Raw genomic sequence first — 21,624 nt, 5'->3', positions numbered from 1 at the left:
TGAAGAGGATAAGCAAATGGAACTCTCTTCTTTTAAAATGATTTTGCAAAGAAAAATATTAGAGAGTATGAGTGTATGTTTGTTCTTTGAAAAATATGCATTAAAACACAAAGAAATTTTTAGAGAATATCTGGCTAATCTTATTGCTAATCAGGACAAATGAAGGAGTATATATAAAATTGCCACAATTTTAGACCGTTGGGGACACAAAGGGAATTTTAAAAAAGTTTAATTAAAATTAATCCCTGTTTAGTGTGGTAAAAAATTGCGAACCCAAGAGATTCGGTAAACCTAGGCATGGGTCGGTTGAATGAATCGAAAGGCAACACAGAATTCTTCGTGGGTTCGGTCGACCATGACAAAAGGCTAGTATGCCGTCAATGAAAGTCGATCGACTGTGGTCATTTTAAACTAAATGACCATTCGGATGAGGAAGGTAGTACAAAGGTCGGTTAACCGTGGAAGCTTAGTTAAAGGTTGCGTCGGTCAACTGAGCCATGGTAAAAAATTTGACTTCGGCTTGCGGTGTGGTCAATCTACCAAGAGGTATAGAACATGGATGGTTCGGTCGATCGAGGGCATTAAAATTTTAATATGTTGCCTTTAATTTGACCAGAAAGATATTATAAACCTTATATGATTTTAGTGTTTTGATGAAAGAGGTTTTTCGTGAAAGTAATGATCCCTAAGGTTAGTCTACGATCATCAGTGAGTATTAAAACCTATCATGCATGCAATGCAATTATTACAACCCAAACTCAAATGCAATTTTACAATATAAATACAAATGTCTTCTACTCTTGCTCTTCGTATTGCCATGTCATATGCCAGATGATATTGACTTTCAATTCCTCATGGCTTCCAAATGTGTCCTTACCGTCCGTGCGTGCGAAATGATAATCCTATTCACATGCTTAATGCACACATAAGATACTTTGGATTTGTCATAATCAAAATGGGATAGGATTCATAGAGTCAACAAGACCTACTTAGCAACTATTAGAAAATTGGGTTTGCTTCCATAAGGGAGACAATTTCCAATCAAAGGGGAGCAATTTGAACTCACAAGTGATGGAGAGATTGTTGAGAATTTCACTTTTGAGTTTGTTACACATTGAAAAAATAGAGTGGAAGATGGGTGCTTATATAGATGGTTAAACTCGAGATCTAAAAGGCTTAAATTCTTAGATCAAGTTGGTGCCCATTCATTTGTATCAAGTCTGCCCATAAACTCCTTGGGTGCTAGCAAGAATCTAAATTTCAATTTTATCATCAGCATAACTCTATGAACCAAACATAAGGTAAAAATTGCATGAAAATCGATGGGAACAGGATACTGGTGAGGATTCCAAAAATGGCCACTTGTGAGTCTTCGCAAATTTAAAGTTGTAGAATGCATTCAAAAAAATCCCATAAGCAACGGCCAAACAAAGGCACCTCTTGGCTCTAAACAATTAACCAACTTATTTCCTCTTTGGTCATTTTCAAGTTCATGAGGTTAGGTGAGTAAAACGCATTTTCATTAATTTAAGTTTAAGATCTTCATCTTTGATGAATGGATGGATGGACAAATTTTCCCAACCATTTAGTTGTTCCCTATTGGTCTTCTCTGCTATAGGATTTGTAGATACCTTAGGCCCTTTTTGAGAGCATCGGCTTGATCATCGGATCAAATGTTTTATAAGTGTTGTTATCTATCAATAAGTAAATTTTTTTTATTTATATTTAAATAGATACTTATTTCAAAAGTTATTTTTCAAACTACTTTTATTTTAAAAAAATATTTTTAAAATAATTTTTTTTTTTGAAAAAAAAACACTGAAATATTATTTATAATAAGTACTTTTCTATAAGTAATGAACCTAATTCATATAATAAATTTTCAATAATGTACAATACTTAATTTAGTGTTCACAATCTGAGTTGGTGTTTTTTAACATAATCTTCATACATTTGACATTATTCTAAATAAAACCTACTAAGAATTAGTTAGAAAAGTTCATTTAATCCAAAATATTTTAAAAAATACTTTCTACAAAAACACCATCTAAGTGTGCCTTTCAAGAAGAAGAAATTCTTAGATGCACCTATATCAAACAAATTCTTCGTTGAAACTTGCATTTGGATATGTGCGGATTTAGAAAAAATTATATATATAATCTATACAAAATTAATGGTTAAAATCCACATCCCGAACTCCCATATGTAAATTAAGAGTTGAAAATTTAAAAAAAAAAAAAATTAAAAATATGTTTTGTAAATTTTTTATATAAATTTGAAAAATTTTAAAAATATGGTGACATTTTTATAATTATTTTAAAATTAAAAAAGTAAATTATTTTCTCAAATTTATTTAATTTAAAATAAATAATTAGTTTTTTTTTTACTATTAAATAAAAAACGAAAATTGTTTCTCGAAACTAGACCTATGCCAACATAAATTATAAATATCCAAAGTGCTCTTAGAGTTAGCTGCAGCCTGTAGTGGACCTAGACTGACATTTTCTTTACGAGTTTTTTCCCGTTTTATTATTAATTTAAATAATACTCTATTTAGGAAAAAATTTCCCAGTCTAGTGCTTACGTAATCTCACAGCTTGGTGCTGCAAGATTTAAAGGTGCAGTGTTTCTGGTGGTGACGCCTGGCAAGGTGGGCGAAACAAATCTCGCAGGACCAAACTGCAAGATTTGCTTCGAATATGATAGGTGAGCTGACGCGTGGCAAATCTCGCAGTTTGGTTCTGTGAGATTTGTTTCGCCCATTCAGCTGCCCTTTCTTCTCCAATTAAATCTCGCACGTTCTTCCTACAAGATTTACTAGACATATATATAAAATTAAAAATGCATTATACCCAATTAAAAAAACAAAGTATTTTAATTCAAAAAGTTAATAACTCAAAATGTGTTTTAATTTATAATTGTAAAAAAATTATAAAATATTTTTCCATCTAATTGAATGAATGAATTGTTAATCTAGTTTAATGTTCAAACATATAGAAATAAGCAAAGATCATATGCATGAAATTTTTTTAGTTTCTTTAACAATTATCATGCTTTAGGTTTTTCTTTTCTTTACTTATAGTGCTTCGTAAAACAATATGAATGCATTAAATGCTATTCATTGCAATAGTCAAATTTAGAATTTTTATTTTTTTTGAGAATGCACATATATATTGTAGACACCAAATTTTATTCGGAGATCTAAGGTCTTGTTGGGTTAACCATGTTCTCTCCCTCACTTTTTGTGTACATTTCACATCCCACTCCGGCATACATATTTTACACGTGAAAGTATGAAAATATCTTAACAAGATTTCATAAAAGTTCAGTAATACAGATAACTTCAAACCATAAGTACATTTGAATTGCATCATAATGTAAGGATTGATAACTTAAGATAAATATAAGTAGGCATCATAGAACAAATGATGGTGTAAATATTTTTGTTTTTCTTTTACCAATTTCAACATGAAATAAACAAAAAACAACTTTTTAAATTCCATAATGAAAATGTAGTGCTTATGTTGGATAAAATCATATAAGTTTTTTTTTTTTTTTCAAAGTTTACATTTCTTAAATGTCATTCTTGATAATATTATATGAAGTATGCACAAGACACATGGCTATACAAATGAAATGAAAATAATCAAATGTTATACAAATGAAATGAAAATAATCAATGATATACAAATGAAATAAAAATAATCAATACTATACAATTGAAATAAAAATAATCAATGATATACATACAAATGAAATGAAAATAATGCTAAACTACTTGGTGCCGCAGTTAGGTCGTCTCCGGGGTTGTAGTGGCTGTCGTCTTTGTCTGCCCTCTCCCTGCTGGTCATCTGGATCAGGTGTCCTATCCCGTCATCCTGGATGTGGATCATCTCCGCCAAGACTCTGGACGAGAACGAGGCAGCATAGTCGGTGCATCGACCTCCTCCCCATCGAAAATGTCGTCTAATAAAAATGACATTTATGGGGTGGCAGTAGAGTCAAATAGGGCATTAGTCGGTCTACTGGACGGTCCCGCAATATCAGTTGCACTGGAAGGCGTATACGGTGCTAATGGACCCAATACGTACTCCGCCTGTACAATTGGTGGCGAGGAGATAGGACTCACTGGATGACTAGAGGTGGCATGTCATCCTCCTTATACTGGAGCTGGTCGACCTCCTCATGCTGGTACATCAGGTCGAGCAGTTGGGATTCGTAGATCGTCCTTATGGACAAGGATCAATGCAGCACTCATCAATCGGGGGATAGTAAAACCCGACGAGATCTAATTTGCCTTATATACTTTATCAACCTGCAGGATACAAAAAAAATTGGTTAACCCATGCAAATCGTAACGTACACATAACAAAAGGAAGTGTGGGTTAAAGTTTTCTTACGAGGCTCAAATATATAGCAGCGGTCCTGTCGATGAAGCGGCGTGTGATGGACCTATACCAGGTGAAGTATGGGTCATCCAGATGCATCAGATCGTCCTTCACCACTTCTTGTACGATGTACTCTCGCCGATACTCCCACGCAGTCACGAATATCGTGTGTGTAGTCACCCAGTCTGTGACCCCTCAACTGCGCCCATCCATGTCATGGAGGTCATCTCCAACTACATCTACCCTCGACGTCAGAAAGCGGTTGGGAATGCCATATTGATATCCGAAGTGCCGCATGACTCGGTCGGGGAGATACCACTTGATAATGCGAAAGCATATGAGTGACACTCGGGCTACCCACAGGTCACTCCCGACTGCATAACCAGTAGGTAGGTCAACTAGAATCTCAATCGTGTAGGGCCTCTATAGGAACTGCACTTAAACATAAACAAAAGTTAAGCGAACTATATGTAACTAAAAGAAAGAAAGAGAATACTATGTGTTATACTTTAATTGGACTATACCTCATGCTCCCGGTGCATGTCCAACTCGAACCTATACCAAGACAATGTGTGTAGCACAACTGTCGGTGCCCTCAAGTCGTCCCTCCATCTGTATAAGATGAAACGTAAGTTTACGAATGTAACGGCTAGTACTACGAATTAGTATCCGTAGTACTTATAGAATGAATAAGGAGGGATAAATGATGTTGGTACTAACCGGTATGCGAGTGAGAGTGGGTCAACCGAACAACCGTCGTGGCCCCTCTAAATATGTAGGAAACCTCGCCTCATAGGAGCTAAGGATAGAAATCTCTCATAGACCCAAACTGTAGTAGGCGAAGTGGGCCGACAATTTGTGTCTTTAAGTGGTGAGCGGTGTGACACATATCCCTATAAAGCGACGCCAAAGTAGCTGACGCCCAACTGTACAAGCGACTCGCTCCCAAGTCTGCAAAGAGTGGAAGGAACATCAGATGTACATAGCTGCCTGAAATATCACAAAATATCACTCCACATATGAAATGCAAGTGGGCTCGTGTGTGGCATGGTATAGTCTGTGCATCTGCATCTGCCGGGAGCTGATGAAACACATCCCCCTTGAGGAACTACATACGGATGCATGCACCAACCAACTAGCTATCAGGTGGCATGACTCCTAACAAATGCTCACACAGAGTACGCAGGGTGAGTCATCCCTGACGGTCTATAGGTCCCTCTACTGGCCTGGCAGTACGACCAGTGACGGGTCGCCCATCAATCGGCAGCCCAAACAAAATGGCAACGTCCTGGAGTGTGACGGTCGCCTCCTTATGACGTAGGTGGAACGTGTGTGTCTCGGATCTCCATCGCTCCACCAAAGCTGTCATGAGATGTCAATCCAGCCAAATATGGGCAATCCGATAAATCCCATAAAACCCTGCATCGCGTATCTAGCAGATGATGTAGTCGTTTGCCTCCAACCAGCGCTCCGCAATTGCGTACCCCCTTGGCAAAACAAGGGGTCGGTGTGCCTATCAGCCCACGCTCAGCTGGCTCGGTGATCATCGTCCATTGTTAAGACGCTCGGATCAGACGGACTTCGATCAATCCTATAAAATGCACCATCGCAATACAATAAATATATACAAAAGAAGAAATGTACTAAAAGTTCTATAAGTGCATAAAAAGTCAATGTGATGGTCTAGTTGCATCCCCGGGTTGGGTCCTTCTCGGACACCTTGTGCGGTTATGTCCTTCTTGATGACATATGTTGCACGTGCTTCTCTTCCTACCTTCCCTTGCGTCCATCTCATTGTGTATACGGGAGCTTCTAGGCCGACCTTTATGTCGAGTATATGCAGGATTTGCCTGTATAGTCGGCAACGAGGATGCTGGCCAATACGCCTCGTGCATAATCGGATGAAAATCCACAACATATGTTGCATAGTGCTTGGTAGTGCTCCAACATGACTCAACGTGGAAGTCATGGTACATTCGAGCGTGGTATATTCGCACTACCGCTATCAACTGATCCTTCGACCCGAATAGCATCCCCTTACTCAGCTTAGACGATTCATCCCAATAAGTTACCCATATAGGAAGCTCCTCGTCATGTGACAAATCTACAGCATCTACGTCAATTACACCGTACATAAGAGGTTCGTCCATAAACTGGGCGTTGTACGTGGCATCATTCGTTTCACAAGGGGGTGGGTTGACATCATCAGGGAACTCATTCGTCCCTTCACCAGTTTCCTGCTCGTACGTGTCATCTTGTAAATTAACATCATTCGTGATGTTCATCCCCTCATCTAACGCATTGTTTGCAATGGCGAACAACAATCCCAGACGTTTTGCTGGAACTTCTTCGCAAACGACATGATCATCTGTGCCAAGAATAGGTCTTTCGTATGTCTGCAGCTCGAACGACGATCCAGGACATTCGTTCAAATCCACAACAAGCATCCCACCAACATCCACACTCGTGTATGGTTCAATACCTTCATCCGCAGTTATATCATAATGACGTGTGTGTCGGGTGTCTTCTTCCGCTTCAACCACATGCTTGGCAGACGTTCCCGATAGAAATCTCTCCTTGATGACACCCATGTGAGGAATGGTTTTGACATATTGTTGCATAGTTAAATATGTCGTACCTACGCAGTGTCCATCTAACACAATGCGCAGACCGTAATCGTTAGTTACAGGAACAGTCTCATGGATGATTGTATCATTATGCCCTCGCATAGGATATCTTGCGGTCACCTGTAATGCGTAATGATCTAGATCAATATATAAATATTTATATATCTTCGTATACAATTTATGTAATTTACACCTATGGCCAATTCGAATAGGTTGATTTGGCGAACTACTATAACTAACACCAGCTGCTCTGGTTATAATGTTTCCCCTATATACAACAATACCGTCACCGCAGCACTGCTTGAGTTTCCTGCCATTTAGATTCACGCTTAGGAAAGAAAAAAGACCTACACAAAATAAAATTGTATGTATAAGTGATATGTGTTAACTGCCTAGGCATTACCTTTATAATTTATAATGTCAATTAAAATGTTAATATAATCATTTACTAGTTTTTAAATATAAAATTTTAAAAATTATAAATAAAAATGTTAATTAGAAATTATTAATTAAAAATGTTAACATACTATCATTGTATACTATTTTGTTGTACATTAATCATATGTTAAAATATATGTGTAAAAATTTTAATTAAAAATATTAATTGAAAATTATTAACTAATAATGTTAACATAATTTACTAATTATATATTACAATATATTAATTACATGTTGAAATATAATAATGTATTCACTTGATAACAACATATTATTAATACTTATAATAAAAGTAACTATCCTAATATTACGTATTCTTATAAGTACTTATATCGATTACCTTGTTCACTAAAAGATATTAATTTAAATAAAAATGTATATAACACAATTTATTTAATAAAAATGTCAAAAATTGTAACTAAAATTATCAATTATCACAATAAGTATTTATTAAATTATAAAAATAATATTAATTACCAAAAATATTAGTTAGGAATAATTAATAAAAAGGAATAATATTAGTATAATTTAATAATATATAACACAACAATTGTAATAATTATCACCATACTCCAATGGGGTGTACAAAGATGGCATGAACAATATTATAAAAAAATGGATTGCCTATCATTTTTTAGTGAAGGCCTAGTGTAGGCTTCTAATTAAGTAGGCAAAAAAATTCTTTTCATTTTAGTATGTTATTGCATTAAATTATTAGCGGTTCATATGTAACATGACATTCTAATAGTTTAACTTTATAACATAAGACACTAATATATCTTAAAACAAGGAATGTAAAATAAATATAAATTTAAATTATTTCACATGACATTGGGGGTAGTCAATTCCTTAAATTTATAGGATGTCCTTTTTTTCGCCAAGTAAAATTTACAGTGTTTTTTTGGATCAAAATTTTGCATGAGGAAAAAAAAGAAAAGAAAATTAAAAAAAATTATGAATTTTCATTATATTTTGCCTCTAAATTTATCAAATATTATTAAAAATAAAATTTTATTTTGAACTAATTAAAAAGTAAGAAAATTAAATATTAATGTGGCATAACATTAATTGTTACCTAGTTATTTTACTATATAATTTATCTTTTTCACTTTCTTGGTATCCAAACTTGATAAGATTGATTCCTTTGTATTTGTTTTTTCTCTAATATTTTCCAATGAAGGAGACTGCAAGACAACACATCATGAGTGACATAAGTTATTAGTATAAATCTGAAGTAAGAATATGGAGTATATGAATAGCATATTTCATAAAATGTTTAGAAATTCATCTATCCTTATTAACTTAAGCATACTTGTATTTCTACTTTCCAACATCATGGCAAACAATTGACCCACTTTTATCTAAAAATATATATTGAGCACATTGTATGTAGTACATGCAATGAAATTTGGTGGTACCATATTAATTTTTTTAACTGTTCATATATATATATCCTTGAAACCGATGAGTTTCTTCTTCTTAATTGCAATATCATATATTCTTGTATCTTTTTGTAGATTACAATTTTTTATTAGAAAATGACGAGTAGAGAAAATAAAATAACATTAAGAGGAATTATATCATTTTCATATATTTCATTATTTGATATAACTTGCGATGTGTCAATAAATTTTGAGAACGTATATAACACAATTTATTTAACAAAAATGTCAAAAATTGTAACTAAAACTATCAATTATCACAATTAGTATTTATTAAATTGTAAAAAATAATATTAATTACCAAAATTATTAGTTAGGAATAATTAATAAAAAGGAATAATATTAGCATAATTTAATAATATATATTAACTATATATTATAATATCTTAATTATATGTTGAAACATAATCTTGACGTTGTTCTTATGATAATAATATAAATTCAATTCATACAACATTTACGTCGATTTTAATTTTTGAAATGAAATTACTTAGTGTTGACCTGATAGGTCACGCCTAGTTTTGATCATGACAAATATTCTTGATACTGATGGTTGTACTAAGACTTGTATGTGTTGACTTGATTGGTCACACCCAGTTTTGATTATGACAAATACTCTTAGTTCTAATGGTTGTAGTGAGAATCGCATGCAGGCTCACCTTGTGCGCGCTTCAGGACTAAAAGACTTATTATGATGGCATGCGGTGTTCGTACCGATGAATGAAGAATCTTGTGCTGTATTTGTATTTATTATTCAGTTTCTTCATTCTGGGATGTAATTTTATTATGGACTGTATACCGATATGGCTTGTAATAATTTGCATCATGCATGATAGGTAGGTATGCTCAAATCGACCATAGTTGGACATTAGGTACCTACACGAACCTTAGAAAGACCTTAGGGTTTCGGTTGACCGACACCAAACTTTTTTGGTGTCTTCAAATTGGACCCCAAGTGACCCTAGGACACACACATTTACATATTTGTTTGTTAGACACTTGAATAGGATTTATATGTTTCGAAACGGGACTGAAATGCACACTTGGTGCACTTTCGGTTGACCGACCAAGGCAGTTCATTTTGCCCTCGTTGACCGAAACAGGTCTGGCTCAACTATTGACCAAGGTCTTGGTCGACCGCACCATTTCAGTTCAAAACTCCTAGTCGACCAAAATCCTTTTTGGTCAAAGTTTGACCACCTGGTCGACCGAACCAGTGTAGTTCAAAACTCCTGGTTGACTGAAACCCTTTTTGGTCAAAGTTTGACCACGTGGTCGATTGAGCCAGTGTAGTTCAAAACTCTTGGTCGACCGAAACCCTTTTTGGTCAAAGTTTGACCACCTGGTCGACCGAGCTAGTGTAGTTCAAAACTCCTGCTCGACCGAAACCCTCCCTGGTCAACATTTTGACCATATGGTCGACCGAACACTTTTGTTCTCCAACTACTTGGTCGACCGGAGGGACCTCGGGAGAATTCTTAATGGTTTGGTCGACCGAACCAGGTAGTTCAAAATGTCCTGGTCGACTGAATCTCAGAAAATTGGGAAATCACCCTCTCCTAGTCGACCGAGCCTTTAGTTCAAAAACCCCCTGGTTAACCGAACCATATGTGTCCTGGTCGACCGAAACCTTTCTGGTCGACCGGACCTCTCGGGTTGGCCTGATTTTTTCCGCAGTTAAACATTTTTTAAACAGGGTTAAAATATTTAAAAGGTCATTAAACTTTCCTAATTATTCCCAATAGGTCCCCAATGGTCAAAAATACCTCATTGCCTATATATACCCATTCATTTATCATTATTAGCAGCTATTAGAAAAACTTGATTAGGGCAAAACTCTCTCAACTCTCCAAATCCTATATTAGCTAAATACTTCTTGTAAACACTCACATACTCTTCAATCTTGATTTCTCTAAGCATTATGAGTATTTCTATAAGGCTATAGTGCGTAATCTCTCTAGCTCATACTCTCTTTTGGTATAAAATTTGATTGATTTTATTTGAGAGTATAGTCTAAAGTTCTTCCACGGATTTCATTTGATAAATCTTGTGTGGGAAGACTTTGAGAGTTGTGGTTCTTGCATTGTTGTTGCAAGATACCTAAATCTAGATTTTGTGTGCAAAAATCTTTTTGCGAAAAGCTAGTCTTTCAAATAACTCCATTGTGCTTTAGACATTGAAATATTGTGTTGAGTTTGTTTGATCTATCTTGCTTAGCATATTTGAAACGCTGATCTGATTTTGTGATATTCGAATATTGTGTTTCAAATCTTGCTTAGATACACACTCTAGATCTTGATTGATTATCATACTTGATTGAGTGTTTAGCACACATTAGAGCACTGAGCATATCTACATATCATTCGTGCTTGCTTTATTGATTGAGCTGTATTGGTGCACATATCTGCTTTTCTAGAAGCATATTTCCGTGTACAAATTTTATATACATCTGTTGTATTTTCAGGCACGGTCCTAAAGAGGGAGACTAGCCCTGGAATAGTCCCAGATTGGCTTAGACCCGATTAGGAAAGCTAGGTGCGTCGTCCTGTTAAGGCGTGTAGGTTGAGATCACCCCCGCTAATTAACCTAGTTAAGGTTGAGGTCAGCCCTGTGTTAATTTGACCTAATTGTAAACGGTGCCGCGCCACCCTTAAGTGAGCTATTAGTGGAATCCTCTAACTTGCGAGTTAGAGGCAGGGACGTAGGCACTGTTGGCCAAACCTTAATAACATATCATGCGTGTTCATTTACATTTCCGCAATTTACTTACTACACGTGTATGTTATATTGTGAATGATTAAGTTTACATTTGCATAAACAAACCCTAGGTTTAGTAATATTGTTTACCTAGTTTAACCTAGGCAATAAATTTTAAATATTCAATTCACCCCCCCCTCTTGGGATTGCACCAAAGCTAACGGTATGCAGGTTCACCATGCACGTGTATTCGGATTGAAAGTTATATCATGATTGCGTGCGGAGATCAAGCCGAAGAATGAAGAAATATGTGTTGTATTTGTAATTATTATTCATTTTCTTCATTCTAGGATGTAATTTTATTATGGATTGTACGCCCATATGACTTGTAATAATTTGCATCATGCATGATAGGTAGGTATGCTCAAAAATGTCGTAGATTGACCTTAGGACACCCTTCGGTTGATCGAAAGTTTTTTGGGCGTACTTGAAAAGACCTTAGGTCCCAAGACATATGTACTAATAAGTCCCCATATCACTTATTATATCAGGGGAATCAATTTAGGTAAAAATGGACTTAAATTGAAAATCTTGAGAGTGTTTAGGCGACCGAACCCAAGTCGTGTAAAACGATTCGGGTGACCGAACAAGTCAACATGTTTACTTTGTGTTGAGGCACCCAAACCTCTTTTGAGCGTATCTCCCTCAGGCACCCGAACTTGTGTCAGGTTCCTTTTCAACAACCTAGACGCCCGAACGATCACGTTCAAAATGGGCTCGGGTGACCGAATTGGTCAGTTCGGTTAACCGAACTTAGAATCGTGCACCCAAACTAACGAACAAATGCTACTGAATTTTGTTCAATCAATCGACTCACTCTTTGGGCACCCGAACCTCAAGTCGAGCACCTGAACCTCGCAGGTTAAAATATTTTTACTGATTATTTTAAATGGGTAAATGAGGTTAATTTTTGTAAACCTGTTTTAAATTTTTTTAATTATTCCCATTGAATCCCCAATGGTCAAAAAGTCCTCATTGCCTATAAATACCTTTTCATTTGTCATAATTAGCAATGATTAGCAAAATCATTAAAGCCAAAATTCTCTCCAATTCAAAAATCATTTTATAGCCTATACTACTCCCATACACTTCAAAACTTCATTTTCTTTGATCATTCAAGTGTTGTGAGTATATTTAGTGTGCTTGTGCATCATTCTAATTTGCTTGTACTCTCATTAGATTATATTGATTGTTTGATTTTATTGAGAGTAGAAGCATAAAGTTCTTTCACTGATTTAATTTGATAAATCTTGTGTGGGAAGACTTAGAAGGTTGTGGTTCTTGCATTGTTATTGCAAGACACCGAAGCCTATATTTTTTGTGTGCGAAATCATTTTCAAAACTTGTTTTCAGACACTCCTTGTGCTTAGTACATTGAAGAAATCTTGTTGAGTTTGTTTGAATCGGCTAGCTAGCATATTTGAAACCTTGATCTTATTTTGTGATATTCACATACTGTGTTTCAAATCTTACTTTGATATACATTCTAGATTTGGACTGATAATTTATACTTATTTGAGTGTTTAGCACACTTTAGAGCACTGAGCATATTTACATATCTTTCGTGCTTGTAATATTGATTGAGCTGTACTGGTGCACATATCTGCTTATATGGAAGCGTATTTCCATGTACAAATTTTATACACATTGGTTGTATTCCAAGCACGGGTTTGAAGAGGGAGACTAGCCTTATTGAATAGTCCCGGATTGGCTTAGACTCGATTAGGAAAGTTAGGTGCGTCATCCTGTTAAGGCGTGTTGGTTGAGGTCAGTCCCTTGAATTGACCTGATTGTAACCGGTGCTGCTCCACCCATTAAGTGAGCTTTAGTGGAATCCTTGTACTGGTGTAGCCAAGGCAGGGACATAGGCAGTTTGGCCGAATCTCGATAACATATTGTGTGTATTGTTTACTTTTCCGTACTTTACTTTTACTACACATGTATGTTCATTTGTTGATTGCATAGACTGACTCTAGGTTTTATAATACTGCTATTAAACTGATTGACCTAGGTGATAAATTTTAAATTCCCAATTCACCTCCCCTCTTGGGGTTGCACCAAAGCTAACATTTAGTAACAAAATGAAATAAATATTTAAATAAAAATAATCTCCAAATCAAGTGATAAAAAAATAAAATGTATGTGAGCAGTTATGATATTTAAATTTTTGCTAATAAAATTTTGTGAACACATGACAATTAAATTGCACAGGCATAGAACATGAAAAAAAAAAAAAAAAAGGAAAAACGCAAATAAATGCAAACTAACCTTCAGAGTTTCCGGATGCAACTATGGACCCAAAAAATCCAAACCACACTATGAAACAAATCGAACTCAATGAAACAAATCCGAACTTAGTAAAACCAATTAAACTCAATGAAATAAATTTTGCTTTACGATAAAGAAAAAAATATGTACCCCATTTTCTCCTTTAAATAGCTTTCCTCGCCTAGCCGTTCGAACGATCACCTGCAATTCACTCCCGAACGGTCAGCTGCTCACTGAACGGTAACCTGCTCTGCTTCTGCCGTCCTCTCTGCTCCTGTCGTCCTCGTTGCGCTTGCAAACGGAGCTCTACAAGGTTCGCGAGTGAAATGAATGAAAGAAGACCAGATGAAGCAAATCTTGCAGGATGGACTTGCGAAATTTTCCACGTGTCATACGCCGTGTCATTTTTCAGGAAAATCTCGTAGGACCATCCTGCGAGATTTGTTGCTATGCGTCACTAGGATACTGGGTGTCTTTTTTTTTTTATCAAGGTTTTCAGTTTTCTGACGTGTGTTAAATGTCGCAGCACCAAGTTGCGAGATGAAGTGAACATTAGATTAAGAAATTTTTTTTTCAAATAGAGTATTATTTAATATATTTTTTTAATTTAATAATAAAATCGAAAAAAACTCTTTTCCTTTGGGCTTTTATTAGAAACCCCATTCAATTCTGTATTTTGGGTCAGACGTAAGAACTAAAAAGCTTTCATTTAATTCGAAAAGTCTCTGAGTCACACTCCCTCGCACCCCACGCTCAGTCCATTCCACTAGCCCATTGACCCATCCCGGCGGTATGCTCCCGTCTCTAAGCGTGTCGGCGCAAATTTCTGCTGACACTTTTTGTGATCAGCTGCAAAACTCGATGAAATTTATAAGGCCTACCTTTCGAATTCTATTCTTAAATGCTGCTTCTTCTATCTCTGCTTGCTTCCGTATCAAACGTCTCTCCTGTTTTCCAGATGAAATGAACTGTGACCAGAAGCTTGACAGAGGGCACCAATGAAGATGAAGGGCTTCACCACCTGTGCACTGCTTCTCTGTTCTTCTTCCTTATTCTCCCTCGTCATTTTCTCTGGCGCAGCAGACACCATAACCACGTCCCAATCCATTAGAGACGCCGGCGACACCATTGTTTCCGCCGGCGTTCGCTTTCAACTGGGATTTTTCAGCCCCGGAAATTCCAAGAACCGATACTTGGGAATATGGCATGCTGAAATTTCTCCCGTCACAGCTGTATGGGTTGCCAATAGAGAAACTCCCCTGCTTGATTCATCCGGTGTTCTGATCATCAACAACCAGGGAAATCTCGTTCTTCTGAACGGTACCCATCAAATAATTTGGTCTTCCAATTCACCAGCACCCACAAGAAGTCCGATTGCACAGCTTTTGGACTCGGGGAACTTGGTCGTGATTGACGGAAATGATGCCCAAAACCCAGAAAATATCCTCTGGCAGAGCTTTGACCATCCACGCGACACATTATTACCAGGTATGAAGATCGGAAGGAACAAAATCACTGGCCAGGAATGGTACCTCTCATCGGGAAAGAGCAATGACGATCCCTCCCAAGGGGCTTTTACGATTCGGGTTGATTCCCATGGATTTCCGCAATTGGATATCAGCAAGGATTCAACTGTGATCGCCAAGTCTGGACCATGGAACGGCATTAGATTCAGCGAGAGCCCTGGATTTGGACCAAATCCATATTTCAAATTCGATTTTGTTTTCAATCAGAAGGAATTATATTACAGTTTTGAGATGTACAATAGATCCCTTATTTCGAGGCTTGTGTTGAATCAGACTGGTACGTTACAGCGGTTCTTGTGGCGTGATCGCGACCAGGGCTGGGTGCTCATCCTGACCGTAGCAATGGGAAATTGCTTCCGCCAGGCAGTGTGTGGTCCATTTGGTACATGTAATAACGATAATTTACCATTTTGCAAGTGTTTGAGAGGATTTGAGCCAAAGTTCCCAAAAGATTGGGAGACAACAGATTGGTCTAAAGGTTGTGTGAGGAAGACTCCACTGAGTTGTCCGAATGGAGATGGGTTTTTTAAGTTTTCAGCAGGGAGGTTGCCGGACACATTGAACTATTGGTATAATGGGAGCATGAACCTGGAGGAATGCAGGATGATGTGCTTGAAGAACTGCTCTTGTATGGCTTATGCAAATTCCGATATGAAAGGGGGAGGAAGTGGGTGCTTGATATGGTTTGATGAGTTGATTGACATGAGAGAAACAATCAACAATGGACAGGATATTTACATACGGATGGCTGCATCAGAACTAGGTATGAAATTTTCCTTTACCTAAAAATTAGCTCTTCTTCCGATTATTGGAATGAAGAAGAAAATTGCTTCATAGAACTCAACAAAGCCCCAGTTTAACTACTTGTCTAATTAACCCTTCCTATTCTGAGTACGCAGCTGATTTTCGGAATGATGTTTTCTACATTAAGTAAAAAATTTGAAACTTATGCTGTTCATTGAATATTGAAGACACAGCATGATTGTCATTTGAACATCATTATTTTCCTTAATTTAGCAAAAGGTCTAGCTTAACAGGAGGGCCTTTCCAAAACATTGGATGTTTTTCCATATTTTTGTTCTATTACTGTTCTACTGGATCTCCTGGAAGTTGTTTAGAGTCTTCTAGTATTAAAATCTTACTTTCAGGAAATCCTCCTTAGCTATGGGTCAAGAATGCACTTCCCTGCGCCCCAGGGCGTAGCTCAGTTGGCAGGGCAAATACCGGGAGTGCTGCTTGACGGTTAGCAGAAATGCCTCCCGGGTTCGATTCCTGCGGCTGGGCTCCTGCAATTTACCCTCTTCGTGGTGGGGTGGGGCCTCCATCACGGGGCGTGGGATTAGTCACGACCGGTGCGGACTGTAAAACGGACGTTGACGGGCGTGGACACCCGGCGATATTCAAAAAAAAAGAAGAAAAAAAAAAAAGAACGCACTTCCCTGCCATCCAGCAAAGAAAAAAGAAAAAAAAAAAAATGGGTATGTATAATTAGAAGAGAAAATGTATTGTACTCTTTATAAACTTCTGAATTAATTTCAGTACGCACTTTTTATATTTATGTTTTTCACACACTAGTGTCCTCTTACAATCCTCCAGCGGAATGCACTACAATAACAGTAAAAGTATTGCCTTACCAACCAAAGCAACCTAACTATCAGATTTGATTAATGTAGGGTACTCAAATGTTCTGTTTGGGTTAGCATGCAATGGCATTTGATCTAGCCCGACAAATTCCCCAGTAATTTACAAATGACATGAAGTTTCTTTTTCTCATCTTTTATTATTAATTTTGCCCCTAAGGTTCATTGTATGTCTTTACTCTTGGTACACTCAAATTTTAATTGGCTTTTGTCCAGATCAAGGCGATAATATTGTGAAATTCAGTAATGACTCCAGCATGTCCAAACAAGTGAAGATCATAGTCAGCTCTGGGGTTTCTATGGGCGTGCTACTCTTAGGGATAATCCTAATATTATTGCGTAGGAAGACAAAGCATCTGCTGAGAGATGGTAAAAGTTTCACCTTTTGACTTCATTCATCTTCCGCCATATACAGAAGGTTCCTCCTATGTCTATTTCCTGCATATAGTAGACTTTATATACTCCATCCTCTTGTGCTTATCTAAGTTCTATTATCTCAAAAAATGGAGTATATGCAGCAAAAAGTGGCAAGGATTTAAGAATTCCCTGAAAAGAACCAAGGTGCAGTTCTTGAAAAATGAGAATCAGGGTTCAAGTGAAACTCAGAATTGAATTTCTGTAGCAAAGTTCATGTGGTATGGTATGTGTTTATAACAAATCGGCAATTAAAAGCTCAGGACCGCTGGAAATTGTTTCAAAAATTAAACTATTTAAAATTATGAGGTTCAAGAATGTAATTTTATATCTTTTACCCCTTACAGGGTAGCCTTTTGGTAAGGGTGAGCTCTGGGACTGGTTTAGGATCAAACCCATATTTTAATGGACACCTGCGGCAGGAGGGAACAGGTGGTGGTTGATGTGCTTTGTGTCCCTAAGATAGCTGGTCAATTTGCGATGGACTCCTCCATCATAAAAAAAGTACATGTATATTTTCTTTTGAAAACCATAGTGGAGCCTAACTAGTAACTAGTGCTGCCCTTGAATCTCAATTCATGACTATGAACAAGACAATGCACCCAGCCTAGTTGCATGGATCAACAGATTGACCTTGATGATCTGGCAAAGTGAGATTTGTGTGTGCTCATAGATACGTGAGACTATGCATCAACACTAAACTGAGCAGTTTTTATTTTCGCACACTTCTCCTAAGACTTCTAGATCACAAGAGAAATTTATTGTCCAAGTGAAGGCTCAAAGCATTTATATATGCATGTTTTTATGTGAGCGTGTATGTGTACATTTTTGTACGTTAAGGTCAATACAAATGTTTAATAACTAATCAATTTGTATCCTTTGTTTTCAGTTTCATCTACTTGGATTATGCTTTTGTGGGAAAGATTTCTGTGTTTGGAGAAAGATAATGTGGAGTTGCCATTATTTGACCTCAGTACAATAGAAAATGCAACTGATTACTTTTCTATCTGTGTTTTTTGATTCATATATGCCAATAAAAATGAATAATGACTAATGAAGATATATCCTTTGTTTTCAGTTTCATCTGCTTAGATTATACTTTTGCAGGAAAGATTCGATTCTATATGGAGAAGGAAAATGTGGAGTTGCCATTATTTGACTTCAGTACAATGGAAAATGCAACTGATAACTTTTCTACTCAAAACAAACTTGGAGAGGGTGGTTTTGGAGTTGTGTTCAAGGTATAAGTCTAATCAAACTGTGAAACTAGTTCATGTCTTGCTATTTGTTTTGTACTAAACTCTGGGCACCACATATACTCTTAGTTGTTCTCTTAGTCTTTTCTTGCTATTTACAATGTAAATAATACTATAATAGTGTCATTCTAAATACAATTTAACCTGTAGTTTTACATCATATGGCAAGATTAACAATTTCCATGTTCTTGAATTTTAATCAAATAGAATGAACCTTTTAAATGCAATGATGATGATATTGAAGATGAGTATCTTTTTTTCATTAAATCCTACACAAAGTGACGTATAATATCATGTCAAAATTGTGGTCTTACAAAAAATAGGGTCGTGAGGATGTTGAAAAATGAATGCTCCTGTGAAAAATTCCTAGTAAAGCTGTAATTATTATCTTGTGAAAATTTTGGCCTTAGCAAAAATAAGAATGGAAGTCAAGTCTTTCTACCAGATACATTTTCACTAAAAACAGATAATTTTTTCAGGGTATGCTAAAAGATGGACAAGAAATTGCCGTGAAGAGGCTCTCAAGGAATTCTTCTCAAGGACTAGATGAGTTCAAGAGTGAAGTTATGCACATTGCCAAAGTTCAGCACCGAAATCTTGTCAAGCTTTTGGGATGCTGCATTCAAGGGGATGAAAAGATGTTGGTCTATGAATACATGTTCAACAACAGCCTTGACACTCTCATTTTTGGTACGGCTCTCTCATAAACCAAATATTTTCATCTCAATTAGTGTTCCTATTGGTGTTTCCATTGCACTAGATTCAAAATATCCTTATCTGGGATTGGAATATGACACTTTGACCAAATATCGTGTGGCAAATCATCAATTAAAAAAGGTAAAGAGAAAGGACTGGTTGCAATTGTTAGTAACTAATTTTACCCATTAAGTTTATTCTTTTAATACTTGAAATAGGTAGACATTATGGGCGTTCTAATTTCATGGTAATTATGTATCCTGCATGATCTTAGGTATTTTCTTTTTAGATGCTGACATGAGTAATGCCCATATAAGCATCATCCAATAATGTATATTTGTTGCATGAACACATTCTCTGACGGAATTTGTGAGTATGTAGCTCAATATATAGCTGTATGGCATGCATTAACTCAGACTCAGAAATTGGCCAGATGAAAGAAACAAAATGCTGGATTGGCCTAAGCGCTTCCACATTATCAACGGTGTTGCTCGGGGGCTTCTTTATCTTCATCAAGACTCTAGACTAAGAATAATCCATAGAGACTTGAAAGCAAGCAATGTTTTACTAGACAACGAGATGAACCCAAAGATTTCAGACTTTGGCATGGCTAGAACTTTTGGAGCTAATGAAAGTGAAGCAAAGACGAGAAGAGTGGTTGGAACATAGTAAGTATGTTGTGAATATTGTATTAATTTACTACCCTTATATTTTTGTTTCATTGTTCAATGGTTTCCTGCAGTGGTTACATGTCTCCAGAATATGCAATTAATGGGTGCTACTCAATGAAATCTGATGTATTTAGCTTTGGAGTTTTGGTTCTAGAGACAGTAAGTGGGAAGAGAAACAGAGGGTTTAATCATCCAAACCACTGCCTCAACCTTCTTGGCCATGTAAGTTTTGAAAAATACTTTTTTTTTTAATGTTAGAACTACTAATAATAGGTAGGGATCTTTCAGGCATGGAAGCTATATATGGAAGACAAGTGTATGGAGCTGATTGATGCATCGCTAGGGGACCTATGCAATATGCATGAAGTGTTGCGGTCAATCCACTTGGGGTTGTTATGTGTGCAACACCATCCAGAAGATAGGCCAAGCATGTCTTCTGTGGTGCTGATGTTGAGTGGGGAGGGTGCATTACCTCCACCCAAACAGCCAGGTTTTTTCTTTGATGGTGATTTGCAAGGAATATGCACATCACGCAAGTCCAGACCAAGTTCGAGCAACCAAGTAACCATGACGTTATTGGAGGCTCGGTGAAAGGCATTTTCATGTTAACATTTCATCATGATTTGGTTAGGACCACTATTACTGTTTAGTAATTTTACTGTAGCTCCTATAGAAAAGATAAGACAAGGGAGGGACAATTCAGATGATATGGACACTTACAACGTAGGCGACATAGTGCACCTATAAGGAAGAATGACTTAGTTATTGTGGGGGGCAGTAAAATGGGTAGGGATAGATTTAAAATAACTTGGGAGGAAATAGTGAGTAAAGATTTAATATCCTTGAATCTATCAAAAGAAATGAGCCATAATTGCATAAATTGGTAGAAAGGGATTCATATAGCCAACCCTGTTAGTGGGACTAAGGCTTGATTTTGTTGTTGTTGTTATTGTTGTTGTAATCATTTTTCTGATCAAAACATTGTATTCTATACAAAAAAATAATTTCATTGAGAGACAATTTTTCTTTTTGAATTCAAATTTAGGCTCATATGTATGACCATTTTTCCTTATTGCAGAAGTATTCTTTCCATGCCTTCAATATGGGTTTGGTATGGACTGCCAGCTAACTTGCCAATAATTTACTTCTAAGATCATATTTTTCTTCCAATGACTGATTTGATTGCTAGACCATTTCACAATTTGGTGAACTCTATGAGAGCCAAGTAACATGTTCAAAGGAACCCAAGTCTACCAACTTATGTCTAACCTTGTTCAAGCTAGGGTGGTTACATGAGTTTTTTTTTTTTTAAATTAAGTTTGAAATTGCTTGGTAATATATATAAATAAAATAGCCCAAACGAGCACCTACCTAGCAAAGCTTCATACCTCTTAAGGTTTTGGCGAAGAAAAATAAAAAATAACAATAAAAATTAAAAAAGTTTAGGGTCCTACGAGTTATAATCAAGTTAATTAAAAACTTAATAAAGCCCATAAATCTA

General features: G+C 36.4%; 1 protein-coding gene across 1 annotated transcript; it reads left to right on the top strand.

Annotated features, from left to right (window-relative positions):
• Nucleotides 1-14,598: 14,598 nt before the first annotated feature.
• On the top strand, nt 14,599-21,163 carry LOC131152061 (G-type lectin S-receptor-like serine/threonine-protein kinase At4g27290). Its single transcript, XM_058103670.1, has 7 exons — nt 14,599-16,209; nt 17,303-17,455; nt 18,608-18,741; nt 19,236-19,446; nt 19,886-20,120; nt 20,195-20,345; nt 20,412-21,163. The coding sequence occupies exons 1-7, from the start codon at nt 14,919-14,921 to the stop codon at nt 20,712-20,714; spliced, it is 2,478 nt and encodes an 825-aa protein (XP_057959653.1). The 5' UTR covers nt 14,599-14,918; the 3' UTR covers nt 20,715-21,163.
• Nucleotides 21,164-21,624: the final 461 nt, after the last annotated feature.

Source organism: Malania oleifera, chromosome 1, assembly GCF_029873635.1.
Source record: "Malania oleifera isolate guangnan ecotype guangnan chromosome 1, ASM2987363v1, whole genome shotgun sequence".
Taxonomy (NCBI): domain Eukaryota; kingdom Viridiplantae; phylum Streptophyta; class Magnoliopsida; order Santalales; family Ximeniaceae; genus Malania; species Malania oleifera.
This window is presented reverse-complemented; position numbering and strand designations above follow the sequence as displayed.

What these genes read in the sequence shown, in the direction of transcription:
- LOC131152061 (XM_058103670.1), top strand. Translation starts at nt 14,919, where the DNA reads ATGAAGATGAAGGGCTTCACCACCTGTGCACTGCTTCTCTGTTCTTCT. An exon ending in GTTTTGGAGTTGTGTTCAAG is followed by an intron (nt 18,742 to 19,235) that starts GTATAAGTCTAA and finishes TAATTTTTTCAG; the next exon opens with GGTATGCTAAAAGATGGACA. An exon ending in CCTTGACACTCTCATTTTTG is followed by an intron (nt 19,447 to 19,885) that starts GTACGGCTCTCT and finishes GAAATTGGCCAG; the next exon opens with ATGAAAGAAACAAAATGCTG.